Below are 19175 nucleotides of genomic sequence, written 5' to 3'. Positions count from 1 at the left end.
TGATTCTACTTTTTTTAGGAAATAAAAGTATTTTATTATTTTAATCATGTGTCCTATTTTATTTTTCCTTTTAATTTTATCAAACAGGAAACATAACTTATATATCTCATCCCGTCCCGTTCTAACGTGTATTTCAAATATAAATTTATTGATTATAATCTATCTCTTTTCTTCCTTTTCTTTTTCTAAGTGATAAATAGGGTTGGTGGTACGAATATTAGAGTTAACATAGAGTGGGGTTGTTGGTAAGAATATTAGAGTTAACTTAGAGTGGAGGGTTGGTGGTATGTACATAGTGATTTTTTAGGTTGGAAATTTGTGGTGCTCATAAAACAGGATTGATAGAATCATTTATATTTTATAATTTCCCATTAATATATATAATAAAGTCGTGTTCTGCAATGTTGTAACATGAAACGTGGCTCGGTATAAATATGGCCTGTTAGGAGACAGACAAAAATATATTTCCCCCTAATTTCTGAGTCACAGAAACATAAAATGACAGCGTGCAAATTGCAAGGGGCAATTGTTAACCACCATTGCATAAGAAGTCAGTTGGTAGATGAGAGAGGAGCGCTGAAAGGCTCGGTGGGGACTCAGCATCTTAAGACTAAGGTCCCTGAGTTGACTGTTACCTATGTACCCCCACTCACGCCCTCTAATGATAAGCCCATAGATATTTCCATGAGTTCTGCTTCTGGAAAGTTCGGTAGCTTTGGAGGCAAGTGTTATGACCAGAGTAGGCTTAATAGTTACTCACAGCTAAAATAAGAGATGAGTAAAAAAGAGACAAGGGAGAAAATAACCACAGTAAAAATATTATTTACTGAAAGGGAGGAAATTACAACACTTCTCTCTCTATAACTTACTCCTTTGAATTAGGAGACTACTACTACCGAGAACAGATCTCAAGGTGTATAAGAGAGGAAGATAGAAGAGAAGAAGGTTTGGGATGAAAATTATGGTTTTCAGCTTCCCTATTTATAGGAAAGTCCCAATGGCATTTTCGTAATTTCTCCTAAACTTTTAATATTATTTTATTATGTGGGACCCGCTTTTTAATTAAAAAACCACCGAAAGTTTTTCCTTTCGGTGCAGCTGTACCCAACATTTCTCCCACTTGAAGATTATGATTAAGTTAATCATATCTTCACACCATTGATACTTCATGTTGCTTATGTCTTCAATAGGCCAAATAAGGATCGACACCATATAAACTTGTCAGTGTTGACAGGCTTTGTCATTACGTCTGCTATGTTGTCTTTTGTATGGATCTTCTGCATATCCACTTTTCCTTCTTCTACTACTTCACGAACAAAATGATATTGAACTCCTATGTGCTTTGTCCTGGAATGAAAGGCTGGATTCCTTGCAATGTGCAAGGCACTCTGACTGTCACAATACACAGTAATTTTCTCCTGCTTGTGCCCGAGTTCTTCCAATAACCTTTGAATCCAAATTGCTTCCTTGCATGCTTGCGTAGCTGCCATGTATTCAGCTTCTGTAGTAGATAGAGCTACAACAGTCTGTAACTTAGACAACCAGCTCACTGCTCCTCCAGCAAGTGTAAACACATAACCAGTAGTAGATTTTCTTTTATCCAGATCTCCTGCAAAATCTGAATCAACATAGCCCTTGACAGTAAATTTCGATCCTTCAAAACATAATGCAACATCTGAGGTTCCTTTGATATATCTAAGGATCCTCTTTACAATACTCCAATGCTCTCTACCAGGATCTGCCATAAACCTACTGACCGCTCCTACTGCTTGTGCAATGTCTGGTCTCGTACAAATCATGGCATACATAAGGCTTCCCACCGCTGATGCATACGGCACTCGAGACATTTCCATCCTCTCTGCTTCATTGCTAGGACTCATACTTGAGGATAATTTGTAATTGACAGGAAGTGGGGTAGAAATTGGCTTACAGTCTTGCATGTTGAAGCGCCGCAAGACTTTCAATAAATAATTTCTCTGAGAAAGCCAAATCCTCCTGTTTTTTCTGTCTCGGTGAATTTGCATCCCTAAAATCTTGTTTGCTGGTCCCAAGTCCTTCATATCAAACTCCCTAGCCAATTGTGCCTTTAATTCTTGGATCTGATCTTTGTTGGGGCCTATCACCAACATGTCATCCACATACAACAGCAAGATGATGAAATCATTGTCATCAAACCTATTGTAGTACGTACAATGGTCTGAACTCAGTCTGTTGTAACCAAGGCTAATAATGAAGGAATCAAATCTCTTATACCAACACCTTGGCGCCTGCTTTAAACCGTACAGAGATTTGGTCAACCTACAAACCAAGTTTTCTTTTCCTTGTTCTTTAAAGCCTTCTGGTTGGAGCATATATATTTCTTCTTGGAGTTCCCCATGAAGAAAAGCAGTCTTTACATCAAGTTGCTCAAGATGTAAATTAAATGCAGCACACATAGCCAGAACAACTCTGATTGTGGTTAATCGGACAACTGGCGAGAATATCTCGTTAAAATCAATGCCTGCTTTCTGAGCATATCCCTTAACCACCAATCTTGCACGATATCTCTCCACTTGATCATTGCCATCACGTTTGATCTTATAGACCCATTTGCAACCAATGGCTTTTCGACCTTTTGGAAGATCAACAAGTTCCCATGTTTTATTTCTATGTAAGGCCTCCATTTCTTCATGCATTGCTGCCATCCACTGAGAAACATCAGAACTCCTCAACGCCTCTTGAAAGGTTGATGGTTCTCCTTCTTCAGTTAAGAGACAGTACGCATCATGACTTGCCATAACATAGTCTGAATGCCAAGATGGTTTCTTCGTCTGACGTGTTGTTCGTCGAACATCTCCATCATTGTCCTCATTTGGTTCTTGTTCATCGTGCTCTTGTTCTGCTTCAGAGGTGTCATCCTTTTTAGACTTTCCTCCTATCTCCACTATACTAGTGTCTTTGATAGTGCTGTCATTCTCCTGCTCCTTTTGCAGTTCAGTTTCTGCAAAGACTACATCCCTGCTAACAACAACCTTGCGGGCAGTGGGATCCCACAAGCGATACCCCTTAACATTGTCAGCATAACCCAAGAATATACATTTCCTGGATTTTGGGTCCAGCTTTGTTCTTTCTTGGGAGTTGTACATCACGTACACCGGACATCCAAACACATGTAATGAAGAATAATTTGATGGTTTTCCATTCCACATCTCCATTGGTGTCTTCAAACCAATTGCTGTTGATGGTGAGCGATTGATCAAATAACAAGCAGTTTTGACTGCTTCTGCCCAGAAAGACTTGGCTAATCCTGCAGTTCTCAACATAGCTCTTGTCCTTTCTAGAAGAGTTCGATTCATCCGCTCTGCTACCCCATTCTGCTGAGGTGTATGAGCAACTGTAAATTGCCTTTTAATACCCTCTTGCTTGCAGAATGCCAGAAAATCACCATCTATATATTCTCCTCCATTATCTGTCCTCAAGCACTTAATCCTTTTTCCAGTATCAAGTTCTACTTGTGCTTTAAATTCCTTGAATACTGGGAACACATCTGACTTCTTTTTGATTGGGTACACCCACAATCTCCGGGAATAATCATCAATGAATGATACAAAATATTTTGCTCCTCCCATGGAAATTTCTGGTGATTCCCAGACATCAGAATGGATCAAGTCAAGTATGTGTTTGCTCCTTGTAGTTACTTTGGCAAATTGTAATCTATGTTGCTTGCTTGTCACACAGTGCTCACAAAATGTTAAGGTTACCATTTTAAGCCCTGACAAGAGATTACGTTCTGCAAGAATTTTCAGGCCTCGTTCTGACATATGTCCTAGTCTACGATGCCACATCATCGTTGCCTCTTCTTGACTTATTGCTGCAACTGATGCATCTGCTTCTTGCAACGTTTCTCCCAAGAGCAAGTATAGATTTGATGTGATCTTCTCAGCTTTCATCACCACCAAATTGCCTTTAACTACCTTCAAGATTCCACCTTCAACGTGGATCTTGCACTTGAGATCATCTAGTTGCCCAATGGACAATAGATTCTTTTTCAAGCCCTTCACATGTCGTACCCCTTGAATTGTACGAATAGTACCATCATACATTTTTAATTTGATAGTACCAACTCCAGCAATTTCCAAAGCATGATCATTTCCCATAAATACGGATCCTCCTGAAATTGGTTCATAAGTGCAAAACCAATCTCTATTTGGAGTCATGTGCCAGGTTGCACCTGAATCCAATATCCAACATTCATGGAGTTGTTTTTCGCCTCTAGAACTTATTGCTTCACTGTACAAGATTTCTCCATCTTCTTGGGTACTAGCAACACAACCTTGAGAGGTTGACGCTTCAGAATTCTTCCCTCCTCCACTCTTCTTGTGCCAACAATCTTTCTTCATGTGCCCTCTCATGCCACAATTATAGCATTTGAGGTTCTTCCTTCCTCGAGATTTTGATCTACCATGATTTTGACTCCCACTGGAGCCACGTTCCATTGATCTTCCTCTCATCATCGTCAAAGCTTCTGCTTGCTTTGAACTTTCCAGTCTGTCTTCCTTATTCTTTCGCCTGGACTCTTCTTCAAGAATAGCTCCGGCAACATCCTCAAAGGATAGACGACCAACAACATTATTGTTTGTTATGTTGATGATGAGTTGATCATATGAATCTGGTAAACTCTGAAGTAGAAGCTCCGCACGTTCATTTTCCACTATGTTGAAATCAGCTGTTGAAAGCTGAGCAAATAGCGTATTCAGATTGTTGATGTGGTCCGTCACTGCTGTGGACTCACTCATTCGAAGAGTGTAGAGTTTCCTCTTTAAGAATATTCTGGTGTGAAGTGACTTGACCTCGTATAATTTTACGAGCGTGTCCCAAATCTCCTTTGCAGTTGTCTTCTCTGCTATGCTCGACAAAACTGAATCAGCCATTGCTAAGTGCAAATTGGCAACAGCATTGTCATCCATTTCTCTCCACTTTTCATCAGTAATATCTGATGGCCTGCCTTCAATTGCTTTAAGACAGTTGTCTTTTCTCAAAATTGCTCTTATCTTCAATTTCCACAGGGAAAAATTGTTCCCGTTGAACTTCTCTATCTCAAACTTTGCTGCCATAATTTCTTCTATTAAACCGACTTAAGTAACTTCCACTAGAATAGTACCGCCTACTGGAACAATGATAAAATCCAGTAACAAGAATAATTCTTTTCTGATGTGACTGATCAGACAATACTGCAGCCACAGAGCATACTAAGAAATTTTCTCCGACACTATACCAATGTACACCACAGCGGAATAATAAACAACCTAGTGGCTCTGATACCACTGTTATGACCAGAGTAGGCTTAATAGTTACTCACAGCTAAAATAAGAGATGAGTAAAAAAGAGACAAGGGAGAAAATAACCACAGTAAAAATATTATTTACTGAAAGGGAGGAAATTACAACACTTCTCTCTCTATAACTTACTCCTTTGAATTAGGAGACTACTACTACCGAGAACAGATCTCAAGGTGTATAAGAGAGGAAGATAGAAGAGAAGAAGGTTTGGGATGAAAATTATGGTTTTCAGCTTCCCTATTTATAGGAAAGTCCCAATGGCATTTTCGTAATTTCTCCTAAACTTTTAATATTATTTTATTATGTGGGACCCGCTTTTTAATTAAAAAACCACCGAAAGTTTTTCCTTTCGGTGCAGCTGTACCCAACAGCAAGTTCGTACCTGAGACACTTGTAACGTGTTTGAACCACCTTGAAGCTCAGTTCCAAAACGCCATCGGTGATGATGTCTTTCAGGTTAATTAATTTACAAAATCCATCACCAATTAATCTCACATATATCTTATTACAAAATATTAATTGCAACTAAATTTAAGTACACGCAGTCTAAAATATGAACCAATTAACCACTAGGCTACTAGTACAATACTCTCTCCATTTTTTATTGAAAGTTATTTAAAATTTTGTACAGACTCAAAGAAAATGATTGAAATTTTAGTTTTTAAAAATATTTATTATTTATTTTATTAAATTATTCTCTATTTTTTATAGTATTTTATTAAAAATATATATTATCCTTTTAAATGCAACATTAACTTCACATAAATGGGTAGAGAAAAAATAGGTAAACATTAGAAATAAATAGACACATTATTCAGTAAACATACATTAATTATCAAGGGTAAAAAATAGAAAAAAAATAATAAGTCATTAATTTTAGTAAAATAACAATGAAAAAAAAATGACAAATTCTGACAAAATGACTATGAATAAAAAATGGAGGGAGTAGTAGATATATAATATATTAAAAAAATTGAACAGCGGGTAATCTTTAAAAAACATTGAATATACTAATTAATTGGAAGAAATGTTTATTTGAATGATTGTACTTGCAGAGAGAGCTAGGGATAGCATTAAGAGATTATGTTGGGAGGGGGACACCTCTGTATCATGCTGAGCGTTTATCGGAGTACTACAAGAGCATGAATAATGGGAAAGGACCCGACATATACTTAAAGAGAGAGGATCTGAACCACACTGGGTCTCACAAGATCAACAACGCTCTTGCGCAAGCCATGATTGCTAAGCGCATGGGTTCGAAAACCATCGTGACCGCCACTGGTTCTGGACAGCATGGCCTTGCAACGGCCGCAGCATGCGCAAAACTTGGTTTGGAGTGCATGGTGTTGATGGGCACTAAAGACATGCAGAGACAATGTTCGAACGTGAGGTTGATAAAGTTGTTAGGAGCTGAGGTTGAAGGAGTTGATGGAGGGTTCAAAGATGCAGCATCAGAGGCATTTCGATATTGGGTGGGGGATTTGGAGAAGAATTACCACTTGACGGGTTCAGCGGTGGGACCACACCCGTGTCCGACAATGGTTCGTGAGTTTCAGTCAGTGATAGGGAAAGAAACGAGGATTCAAGCGTTGGAAAAATGGGGAGGGAAACCAGATGTTGTTGTGGCTTGCGTGGGGACTGGGTCCAACGCTTTGGGTTTGTTCCATGAGTTTATAAATGATAGAGATGTGAGGCTTATTGGAGTTGAGGCAGGTGGTTTGGGATTGGAGACTGGAACACATTCTTCATCTTTGACCGCTGGAGAAGTCGGTGTTTACCACGGAGCCCTCACTTATTTACTGCAGGATCACGATGGTCAAGTTATTCAACCTCATTCCATCGCACCAGGGTCACTACTCATATTCATTTTTCATTTATATATATTCAAATATTATATATCTTTTCACTTTTCACCATTCACCTTCATTATCCATCTTTTAACTCAGGATGGAGTATCCAGGAGTTGCTCCTGAGCTAAGCTTCCTTAAAGAGACTGGCCGTGCCGAATTCTGCGTCGCAAATGATCAAGAAGCTCTGGATGGTACATGCAATAAACATAAGCATGCATATGTATTTTAAATTAATGTTGCAACTATATATATAACCATTAATGTAGTGATCACATATATATAATTTGCAGCATACGGAAGATTATGCAAATTAGAGGGCATATTTGCATCTCTGGAGGCTGCACACGCATTGGCTTTGTTAGATAAGTTGGCTCCTACTCTATGCGATGGGAGTAAGGTAGTTGTGAATTGCAGTGGGCGTGGAGATAAGGATGCAGCAATATTTGACAATGAATGACAGATGGAGCTGAATACTATATAAATTAAACGCTATATTTCTATAAACGATTAAACGAACAATACATGCTTAAAATTGTATTGGCTAGCTAGCAAGTGGCCGGAAATATAAATATTTAACAATCATCAGGTATCTGTTGTAAAAAAGAAAGAAATGACAATAAAAATCTTGAGTTATTGTTTCATAGGAGGAGATTGTGTAACGATCCAAATAAGTCATCGTATTTACTATAAAAATTGACAATAAAGCAAAAGTTAAAAGAAAATATAGATAAATCATTTAGATAGATCAACGTGCAAAGATAACTGACTATTCATGTAGGTAAAATGTTTGAAATATACACAATATATAAAAATTTAGTACATATACTATATACATCATAGATTAAATTATTACAAAATTATCTTTTAGATGAGTGGTCGAGAATTTCAAAACATTATTATCACTTCAGTTAACCACTTAATTCTATCCTACTTGCATATTAAGTATGATTATCATAATCTCAACCACAAGGAAAAGGAGAATAAACTTATGAAAGAAACAAATATAACAATACGACACCAAAGACAACAAAAGCATATATCAACAATACCATAACTCATAACTTAACAATCATGTGCTCGACATTTATCAACTTTAATATACTCAACATTTCAGCATACATATATTAATAATTAATGTATCATTAAACATGTTAATTGAGGAGATCTTTTACAACTTAATTGACTTGACTCTATCGAACTAGAACGTTAAACATATCTCAATTAAGTTAGGTATATTAGTTCACCTCCATATCAATTCACATAAACCCAAGAGGAAAATCCAACTTTAAAACAAAAAATCCCAAAATAACCGACATAAAATACTTTTTTTGCACTAGTAAACATAAGTCTCCTCTAGCATATATGTATCTTAACTAAGACATGTATCTCAGTCATATATCCACAACTTCACAACTTTACAGCTATACAACATACAACTTACATCTTAACATCATCAATTTATCTATCAACTTACAACTAAGTATTCATTCTTATATGTTATCATACATACGTCATGGTCATCAATATCCATCAATAGATCATCATAAAATAGGTATGTTGCGCCCAATGCTACTCAAACAACACGATATATATATATATTTTTAATATATTTTTTACTTACTTTTTTAATTTAAATTTAATTAAGTCACTTTAGATTTATTTTGTATATAATTTGAGATTTATCGTGCAACAAATCTATTATGCATTTGATTTATTTTATTATATGTAATTTAATTTTTTTTTTTATCATTTAGGTGCACTAATTTATATTGGTTCTTTAGATATTGAGAAAAAAATGTGTGTTGGAAGGGTAACTCAAAGCAAATATAGAATTTTTTTCCTTTTTTTTTTGGCAGGCTAGCAAGTCAGGTGGGATGGGTTAGGATTTGCAACCAATTTTTTTCTGGTGGGTCAACTCGACCTGACTCATTTTGACGGACCTATGATTGGTTGGGCCTAAACGAATTGAATTGATCCATTTTGTTATTCTTATTATATATTAAGATTTCTTTCAAATTTAATTTAAGATTAAAATTATGAAACATAAATTAAAAAAATAAATTAAAATTTAAGTTTAATGCTTCATGTAAATAGGATTATTGCAAAAACATGTAATTTAATCAACAAATTATTGGTATAAGTAGAACTGAACTTGATTTATTTAAATAATTTTTTGAATTTAAGTCATGTGAATAACAAAGATATAATTAAAAGAAAAGACCTCATTAAATATGGTGAGTTAAGTTTTTTCTAGAAAAAAAACATATAACTTAATAACTACAAGAAAAATGCTGATTTCCGACGGAAATAGGTAAATTTCCGAGGATTTTGCTTAAATCCGTCGGAAAAAATGGCGTCGGAAAAAAAATCCGTCGGAAATAATTTTTCCAACGGAATTTTCCGACAGAAAATTTCGTCGGAAAATTTCGTCGGAAATTTCTGACGGAAAAATCCGTCGGAAATTGCTGTCAAAATTTCCGACGGAAAAATCCGTCAGAAATTATAATTTTTTTTTTAATTTTAATAAATTTATTAATGTAACAACTCTCATATTTAGCTTCTCAAGGGTTCACAATATTTCACTGTTTAGCGTGTTTTATTCTTACTTGTGCAATTTCTGGGAGACTTCCCAGAAGGTCACCCATCCCAGTACTACTCCAGGTCAAGCACGCTTAACTGTGAAGTTCTGATGAGTAAGCTACCGAAATGTCTATGTATGTTGTCAGTATAACTTGTACAAATTAATTCATTTAAGTCATCCTCAAATATACAATCTCATATTTGTACTATAATAATAATATATAATAATTTATATTACGAATAATAATAATAATAATAATAATAATAATAATAATAATAATATATTTAATTATTCTTTATTTATATGTACTTACTTTTATAATTAACATCTACTTACTTTTATTTAAAATTATAATTTAAATTATTTAATTTTATAATTTATAATGATAATATAATTTATAAAATTATAAATATTTATTTATTACATACTTATAAATTAAATTTTAATATTTTAAATAAATTATTAATTAATTTAATATATTTATTTACCTTAAATCAAACATATAAAATTTAAAAAATGTATTTATCCTTTTTTTTTTTCTAATTATCAACTATTAATAAATTACTAACTTAAAATCTTATCTAATTATATATAATATTTTCATATCAAATTTAAAACCAGATATTAGTTATACAAAAATATTAAGATCATATAGTAAATTGTCAATAAGATTTTAGTTAAATAATTTAAAATAATTAATATTTCAATTATATTGTTAATTAGCAAATAATTTATTCCAAAACTAATTAATTTTTTATATTAATTATTAGTAAAATTTAATAACTTTTAATTTAACAATTAATTGGATCGATGAAATTCAACACACCATGAGTTATTAAGCGGAATAACTTTACCAAGAGTTATTTTGTAAGTTATCTTAAATCAAACATATAAAATTCAAATAATGTATTTATCCATGTTTTATTTTTTAATTATCAACCATTAATAAAATACTAACTTAAAATCTTATCTAATTATATCATAATATTTTCATATCAAATTTAAAACCAGTTCTTACATTTTCGACAAATATAAATTTGTCTGAAATATTCTATCAATAATATAACTTTTCTTACAAAAATTTTCTAATCAAAAATATAAATTTTTCGACAGATTTAATTTTATTTTATAAAAAATCATCTTCGATTAATATAACATTTTGTATATATGATTTAAGAGTAAAAGATTTTCAATTGAACGGTTAAATTTACAAAATTCACATTTAATATAAAGTTATTGAGCGGTGTATGTAACATCCCAAAAATTTTATTCTTATGTATTGGGATTATTAGAAGGATTATCATATTTTTATATGTATTTTACTATTTACGTATACGTATTTTACTATTTATGTATACGTATTTTTACTATTTACATATACGTATTTTACTATTCACGTATACGTATATGTGAATAGTAAATGGCTGCTAAGGAAACCACGAGGGAAGCAAGTTTCAATTTTTTAATTAATTTTAATATTTTAATGAATAGTGCATAGTAACTTATAATATTATTTTAATGAATAGTGCATAGTGCATAGTAACTTCAAAATTTCTATAAATAGGGGCCTAAGGTTTTGAAAATTTAGAATTCTAGAGAGAAGGAAATTCTGGAGAAATAGAGAGAGAAAGTAAGAGAGAGAAGGAGAAAGAAAAGGAGGTTCTGCTCCAGTGCCGTGTTTAAGGAGAAAGAGGAAGAGATTCTGCCCTAATTCCGATTCCTTTTTAAGGAAAGAGAAGAGGAGATTCTGCCCAAGTTTTTAGAGAGTTATTGCGCTAGTTCCAACTCCTACTTATCCAGGTAAGGGAGGGAGTGGGAAACCTTGCTTGGGGGTGTGGGAATAATTGTTAAATAGTTTGTTTGTTGGATTGGCTCCCGATCTCTTGCTTGCTATTTATTTCTTTGAATATGTATTATTGATGTGATTTGTTTTATATCCTATTTATTTACATATTAGAATCTATTATTTGAATGGAAGGCTAAGCCTCCTAAGTATTTATAAATTTGTAATCTGTTATTTAAATGGAAGGCTGAGCCTCCTTATTATCTTATATTACCTTTTAAGCTTCCTACTTTACTTAAAAGATCTTAATATATTATTATTAATAAATATGTAATTGATGTTAAAAAAGAATAAGTTTTAGAATAAAAATACCTATGCGAACTTATGAAGATCTTATTATGACTTGAGTATATGAAGTATATATGAGACCTATGCGGACCTATGAGGATATGACTGTATGAAATATGTACTCATGACTTGTGACCTACGATCCATGAATGGACCGTTGAACCGTTGGACTATTGGACCGTTGGACTATTGGACTGTTAGACTATTGGACTATTAAAGTTGGATTAATAAAATAAATCATAATTATGAAATATGAATCTTATATGTGTAATATGCTAAATGTTGAGTCTATGAATGTATGACATGCATCATATGCATATATTATTCCAGGTGTGCCGCTGAGGCCGCATACCAGTGATGCTAACAAGGTGTATGATCACCAGTGATAGGTGTGCCTTCGGGACACCAGTGATGTAACATGCTAACGAGGTGTATGAACACCAGTGATAGGTGTACCTTTGGGTCACCAGTGATAAATTCTGAAACTTCCGTATGGCGCCACATGCATACATTAGTGAGTCAAGTCAAGAAAATCATTATACATAAGCATATATGTGAGATTGATTATATATGTGAATTATATTGCGTGTGTGTGTGCTATTTAACTTTTATTTCTTCATCTACAACTGAGTGAGATGTTTCTCACTCCCTTGTTGTTTTTTTTTCTGTATATGTTTAAATTTATGTTGCAGGTGTTCATCATCATGAGGATGTTGGTGATGAGGCCTAAAGGTTTCTTGGGGCATGCTCTGATAGGATGTGACATCGGGTTTAGCTAGGATTTATCTCATGTTTTTCTTATTCTAAAAATATTTTCTTTTCTTGTGTAATTTAAATAAATTATAAGTTGATTCCTAACTAGGAGGCACTGCCACCTTTACTGGGATTGATTTATAATCTTTGTTTTATTATGACTTCTTAAGTTATATATATATGTTAATGAATTTATGAATGTGCATCTTCTACCTTATGATACTTATTGTTTTATATCAATCTATGAAAATCTTTTATAAATATAGTTTATGTTTATTAATGATGTTGGGGTAGAGGGTGTCACATTTAGTGGTATCAGAGCAGGCCGATCCAATCGGCCGTGAGTTATGAGTCTACTATGCTTGTTTGGTAGATTAATAATGTGATGAGTTGATTGATGTGCTAATGTGATGATTGATTATGTTGTTATTTGTGTGCAATGTGTTCTCAGGATTTGTATGATAGATTTTGATGAATGCTATTTTTGATTGCTTCTTTGATAATCGCTTATTTGTTTGATATTTCTTGCTTACGTAAGAGGTAGTGGTTTAGTGATATCGCTTGTGTTGAAAGCATATGTGTGAATAATAGACGAGATACTGTGCTAATATTATAGGAATTATTGAGGCCTTAGATTTGAATAAGACATGGATTTATTTTAAGTGTACTAAGAGTTTACGATTAGTGAAATTTTTGGAAGCTATAGTTGTAGCGATTGAATTCAAGGATGACATATGTCGAGAAATGGGGTTTTGGTATTTTTTTTTAAGGAGAAATTGAAGAATTGATGATTTCTAGAATTTGATAGCCGCATATTTTCTAAGTCTTTTTTATACGAATATGTGAATCGTTTGGTTTAAATTTGTGGTGAGAAAATTTGATTTAAATTTGAGGTGGTAAGAAGTAAGTTTGGAAGGATTGAGGTATTTTGTGGCTTAGATGTTGATGCATTAGTGTGTAGGGGATGTTTGCACTCCCGTTATAGTTACTTTGATGAGCAAAGGTCTAGTTGTAAGCATTGAATATATCTGTGGTGATTTTTGAATTTTTAGCTAAGAAGATGATCCTTTTAAATTCTGATGTCTTCATAAGAGTTGTAGTTTAATCACTTAGCTTTCTTTGGTGATAGGTTGAGATCACGTGGGATGTGTTGTTTTCTTTGGTAGTTGTTTAAAAGAGAAGTTAGGCTGTATAATAATGTTTTTGGGTTAGTAGGCAATGCAAGGATAAGAATTGACTTTGTTAAAATATTTCGGTGCGTTATCATATGGATTAAGAGGTTGTTTAAGGTTGTATGATGCTATGTGGTAAAGGTTGTTCATATGGATGGTATATATGAAGGTTTAAAGTAGGTATTCGAATATGATTTAATATGCAGGTAGGTTGATATGTGGATAGATGACCTTAGGGATCAATTGGTGAATGTAGTGTGGTTAGTAAAAGTGATCTTAGGGTATGATATGATCATATTGCAGTTAAGGGTGGAGATATATTCAAGACGGATGTATGTTGAGTTATCAAAGTATTATTATTTTATTTTATCTTATTTTTATTGATTGAGTGATTGCTTGTTTAATTGATTAATTTATTTTTATTGTATGAGATAAGTTTTCTTGTCCCTATAAATTCCAGTTGAGGTAAACATGGATATGACTCATATAGAAGTTGTGTTTAAGTGGGGAGATATCTAATCCAGTTAGTGAAGATAAGAGTTTTATGATATTAGTTTATTATTATTGGAGATTTATTAAAGGAATTTTTAAGATAGCATTGCCCTTAACTATATTCACTAAGAGGGGTATTGTCTTTATGTGGGATAGTAGGTATGAGAGTAGTTCCAACTCTTAAGGCAAGATTGACTAATGTTAATACTACTAGATTTTAGTAAGTCTTTTGTGGTATATATTTATGTTCCTAAGGTAGGTTTGGATAGAATGTGAATGCAAAATGGATCAAATAATAGCTTATACTTCTAGAAAATTGAGAATTCATGAGAGGAATTACCTTACCCATGACCTTGAATTGGAGACATTACCTATATGATTCTAAGCTTGAGGTATTCAGTTTTAAATATCTATTGACCAAAAGAGATAGTTAGAAACTTCTTAAGAAATAAGATTTTGATCTTATTAGTTATTTGGCCAAAGCCATTGTGGTAATTAATGTTTTGATTAGAAAACCTTTATATTTTCCTTATGATTAGAAAGATGGATCTTTTTAAGAATTTAAGTCTGACTTGTGAGATTACTCCTAGTGGTGAAAAATTAGGTATGATTCGAATAACAAGTGGATCATTGAGAGAAATTGGAGAAATACAATTAGTTGATTCATATTGGTAACAAGATATGAGGATATAGAATAAGGTGATGGATAGAGGTTTGACTTGGTTGTAGATGGAATAGTAAAATTAGTGATTTGATATGTGTATCTAGTTAACATGCTTAGGTGTTTGATCTTTATAGATGATTATAGAAGTAATATCAATATTGTGATAGATCCCTTGATTACGATGATCACTAATATATTATTTTTGATTATTTAAGAATTGGATTTGATTGAAGAATTTAGAGACTTATGATTGATGTGTGAGATTACCTCTAGGAATATTGAATTGAGTATGATTGAAAATAACTAGTGAATTAGTGAATAAGATTATAGAAGCTCAGGGGTTAGAGCCTTTCCTAGTGAACCAAGTGGAAAATATTAGTAGGAATATGATTAACATTTTCTAAATAGAAATTGATGTTGTTTTGAGATGCAAGAATAAATTTGGGCGCTTAGTAATTTTGAATTAAGAAAAATGATTTTAGAGGAAGAATATAAGAGTACTCTTTTATTTAAGAACTACTACGATGTATCAGAGTAGCGCAGCGGAAGTATTGTGACCTATGATGAAGAGAGGAGTGAAGCAATTGTATACTTGTGATTAGCATACTATAAGTCTTTAAGAATTTTGTAGCACTTGGACGCTCCATGTTGGAAGTAAAATGGTGAATGGATAAGACTTTAGTGATAGATTTGTCTGAGACACTTAAGAGATTGATTTTGTTTATATGGATAGGCTTGTCAAGGTTATTTGTCTTACCCTTAGAAATCATTTGATGAAATTGATAGAGTTGTATAAGTAAGGTAGTGAGGTTGCATAAGAATTAGAAGTAAGAAGCGAAGAGTTTATCATTGCAAAAATTTCGAGGACGAAATTTCTAAAAGGAGGGGAGTAATGTAACATCCCAAAAATTTTATTCTTATGTATTGGGATTATTAGAAGGATTATCATATTTTTATATGTATTTTACTATTTACGTATACGTATTTTACTATTTATGTATACGTATTTTTACTATTTACATATACGTATTTTACTATTCACGTATACGTATATGTGAATAGTAAATGGCTGCTAAGGAAACCACGAGGGAAGCAAGTTTCAATTTTTTAATTAATTTTAATATTTTAATGAATAGTGCATAGTAACTTATAATATTATTTTAATGAATAGTGCATAGTGCATAGTAACTTCAAAATTTCTATAAATAGGGGCCTAAGGTTTTGAAAATTTAGAATTCTAGAGAGAAGGAAATTCTGGAGAAATAGAGAGAGAAAGTAAGAGAGAGAAGGAGAAAGAAAAGGAGGTTCTGCTCCAGTGCCGTGTTTAAGGAGAAAGAGGAAGAGATTCTGCCCTAATTCCGATTCCTTTTTAAGGAAAGAGAAGAGAAGATTCTGCCCAAGTTTTTAGAGAGTTATTGCGCTAGTTCCAACTCCTACTTATCCAGGTAAGGGAGGGAGTGGGAAACCTTGCTTGGGGGTGTGGGAATAATTGTTAAATAGTTTGTTTGTTGGATTGGCTCCCGATCTCTTGCTTGCTATTTATTTCTTTGAATATGTATTATTGATGTGATTTGTTTTATATCCTATTTATTTACATATTAGAATCTATTATTTGAATGGAAGGCTAAGCCTCCTAAGTATTTATAAATTTGTAATCTGTTATTTAAATGGAAGGCTGAGCCTCCTTATTATCTTATATTACCTTTTAAGCTTCCTACTTTACTTAAAAGATCTTAATATATTATTATTAATAAATATGTAATTGATGTTAAAAAAGAATAAGTTTTAGAATAAAAATACCTATGCGAACTTATGAAGATCTTATTATGACTTGAGTATATGAAGTATATATGAGACCTATGCGGACCTATGAGGATATGACTGTATGAAATATGTACTCATGACTTGTGACCTACGATCCATGAATGGACCGTTGAACCGTTGGACTATTGGACCGTTGGACTATTGGACTGTTAGACTATTGGACTATTAAAGTTGGATTAATAAAATAAATCATAATTATGAAATATGAATCTTATATGTGTAATATGCTAAATGTTGAGTCTATGAATGTATGACATGCATCATATGCATATATTATTCCAGGTGTGCCGCTGAGGCCGCATACCAGTGATGCTAACAAGGTGTATGATCACCAGTGATAGGTGTGCCTTCGGGACACCAGTGATGTAACATGCTAACGAGGTGTATGAACACCAGTGATAGGTGTACCTTTGGGTCACCAGTGATAAATTCTGAAACTTCCGTATGGCGCCACATGCATACATTAGTGAGTCAAGTCAAGAAAATCATTATACATAAGCATATATGTGAGATTGATTATATATGTGAATTATATTGCGTGTGTGTGTGCTATTTAACTTTTATTTCTTCATCTACAACTGAGTGAGATGTTTCTCACTCCCTTGTTGTTTTTTTTTCTGTATATGTTTAAATTTATGTTGCAGGTGTTCATCATCATGAGGATGTTGGTGATGAGGCCTAAAGGTTTCTTGGGGCATGCTCTGATAGGATGTGACATCGGGTTTAGCTAGGATTTATCTCATGTTTTTCTTATTCTAAAAATATTTTCTTTTCTTGTGTAATTTAAATAAATTATAAGTTGATTCCTAACTAGGAGGCACTGCCACCTTTACTGGGATTGATTTATAATCTTTGTTTTATTATGACTTCTTAAGTTATATATATATGTTAATGAATTTATGAATGTGCATCTTCTACCTTATGATACTTATTGTTTTATATCAATCTATGAAAATCTTTTATAAATATAGTTTATGTTTATTAATGATGTTGGGGTAGAGGGTGTCACAGTGTAACACTTAGTAAAATTAATACCATTGTAATTATAGCTCCCCTCATGTATATATATATATATATATATATATATATATATATATATATATATGTGTGTGTGTGTGTGTGTGTGTGTGTGTGTGTCTATATATATATATGATTTAAGAGTAAAATATTTTCAATTTAACGGTTGAATTTACAAAATTCACATTTAATATAAAGTTATTGAGCGGTGTAACACTTAGTAAAATTTATATCATTGTAATTATAACCCCCCTCATATATATATATATATATATATATATATATATATATATATATATATATTAAATGCGACTTTTACAATGTATTACACCGCTCAATAACTTTATATTAAATGTGAATTTGGTAAATCCAACTGTTAGATTGAAAGTTCATATCTCTTATAGATTATATATACAAAACTTTATATTAATCCAAGATGATTTGATACTTCATTTTTATAAAACAAAATTGATGTAATATATTCATTTCAAAATACACTAAAATATGAACACTTGGATTATCTTCCAGTTGTTGTTCAATTTTAACAAAACTTGATATACACGTATAAAGTGATATGAACTTTCAATTTAACGGTTGGATTTACAAAATTCACATTTAATATAAAGTTATAGAGCGGCATAATACTTAGTAAAATTTACACCGATATAATTATAACCCCTTATATTATATATATATATATATATATATATATATATATATATATATACACATACATATATATACAGCGACAGCTGCACATTTGGAATAGTGAGGCACTTGCCCTCACTACTATTTGACATATACATAATTTTTTATCTAAAAAAATAATATATTTTAAAAAATAAAAATTATATTCTAATAAAATAAATATATAGATTCAGAAAAAATGTTTATTTATTTGATATCTGTCAAATTTTTGAAGGAAATTAATTCTCATGTGATAAAAAAAATTTCTTAATAATGAATTAATTTTTAAAAAAAGTTTAATTATAATATATATATATGTATATATATATATATATATATGTCTTAATATTCACATATATAATGTAATATATTAAAACAAATAATTTTTTGATAAAATAAAATTTGTAGCATGCATGTTTTTCTTTTGTGTTTTTTATTTATTGTATACGTTGATTGAAAAAATCAAAATTGTAAAATTGTATACATTGATTAAAAAAATCAAAATAAGAAAAATCATAAGATTTATATTCTATTTAGAATTGTTATTATAAGATATATTTTAAAATAAATTATCATCTAAAAATATATATTAGATATTAAAAACAGATTTATATCATAAATAAATTAAACTTTATTTTTATAAATTTAACATATAGATTTTTATATTTTTAATAGTGTTAAATTAT

General features: G+C 32.0%; 1 protein-coding gene and 1 long non-coding RNA gene across 2 annotated transcripts; both read left to right on the top strand.

Annotated features, from left to right (window-relative positions):
• The first annotated feature begins 6307 nt into the window (after window positions 1–6307).
• LOC109794857 (tryptophan synthase beta chain 2, chloroplastic) lies at window positions 6308–7809 on the top strand. The gene is made up of 3 exons (XM_020354288.2): window positions 6308–7167; window positions 7265–7359; window positions 7459–7809. The coding sequence occupies exons 1-3, from the start codon at window positions 6461–6463 to the stop codon at window positions 7623–7625; spliced, it is 969 nt and encodes a 322-aa protein (XP_020209877.2). The 5' UTR covers window positions 6308–6460; the 3' UTR covers window positions 7626–7809.
• A 3215-nt stretch (window positions 7810–11024) lies between these two features.
• On the top strand, window positions 11025–17751 carry LOC145952975 (uncharacterized). Its single transcript, XR_014430474.1, has 3 exons — window positions 11025–11549; window positions 12573–16406; window positions 17430–17751. It is a non-coding gene; the product is annotated as an uncharacterized LOC145952975 (long non-coding RNA).
• Window positions 17752–19175: the final 1424 nt, after the last annotated feature.

This window comes from Cajanus cajan, chromosome 11, assembly GCF_000230855.2.
Source record: "Cajanus cajan strain Asha chromosome 11, NIPB_CcT2T_4, whole genome shotgun sequence".
In the NCBI taxonomy this organism is placed as follows: domain Eukaryota; kingdom Viridiplantae; phylum Streptophyta; class Magnoliopsida; order Fabales; family Fabaceae; genus Cajanus; species Cajanus cajan.
The sequence above is the reverse complement of the archived record's forward strand: the minus strand, read 5'-3'. Positions and strand labels throughout refer to the sequence as shown.

Coding starts and splice junctions, on each gene's coding strand:
- LOC109794857 (XM_020354288.2), top strand. CDS start 6,461: ATGAATAATGGGAAAGGACCCGACATATACTTAAAGAGAGAGGATCTG. Junction 7,168..7,264: donor CCTCATTCCATCGCACCAGG/GTCACTACTCAT, acceptor CTTTTAACTCAG/GATGGAGTATCCAGGAGTTG. Junction 7,360..7,458: donor TGATCAAGAAGCTCTGGATG/GTACATGCAATA, acceptor TATAATTTGCAG/CATACGGAAGATTATGCAAA.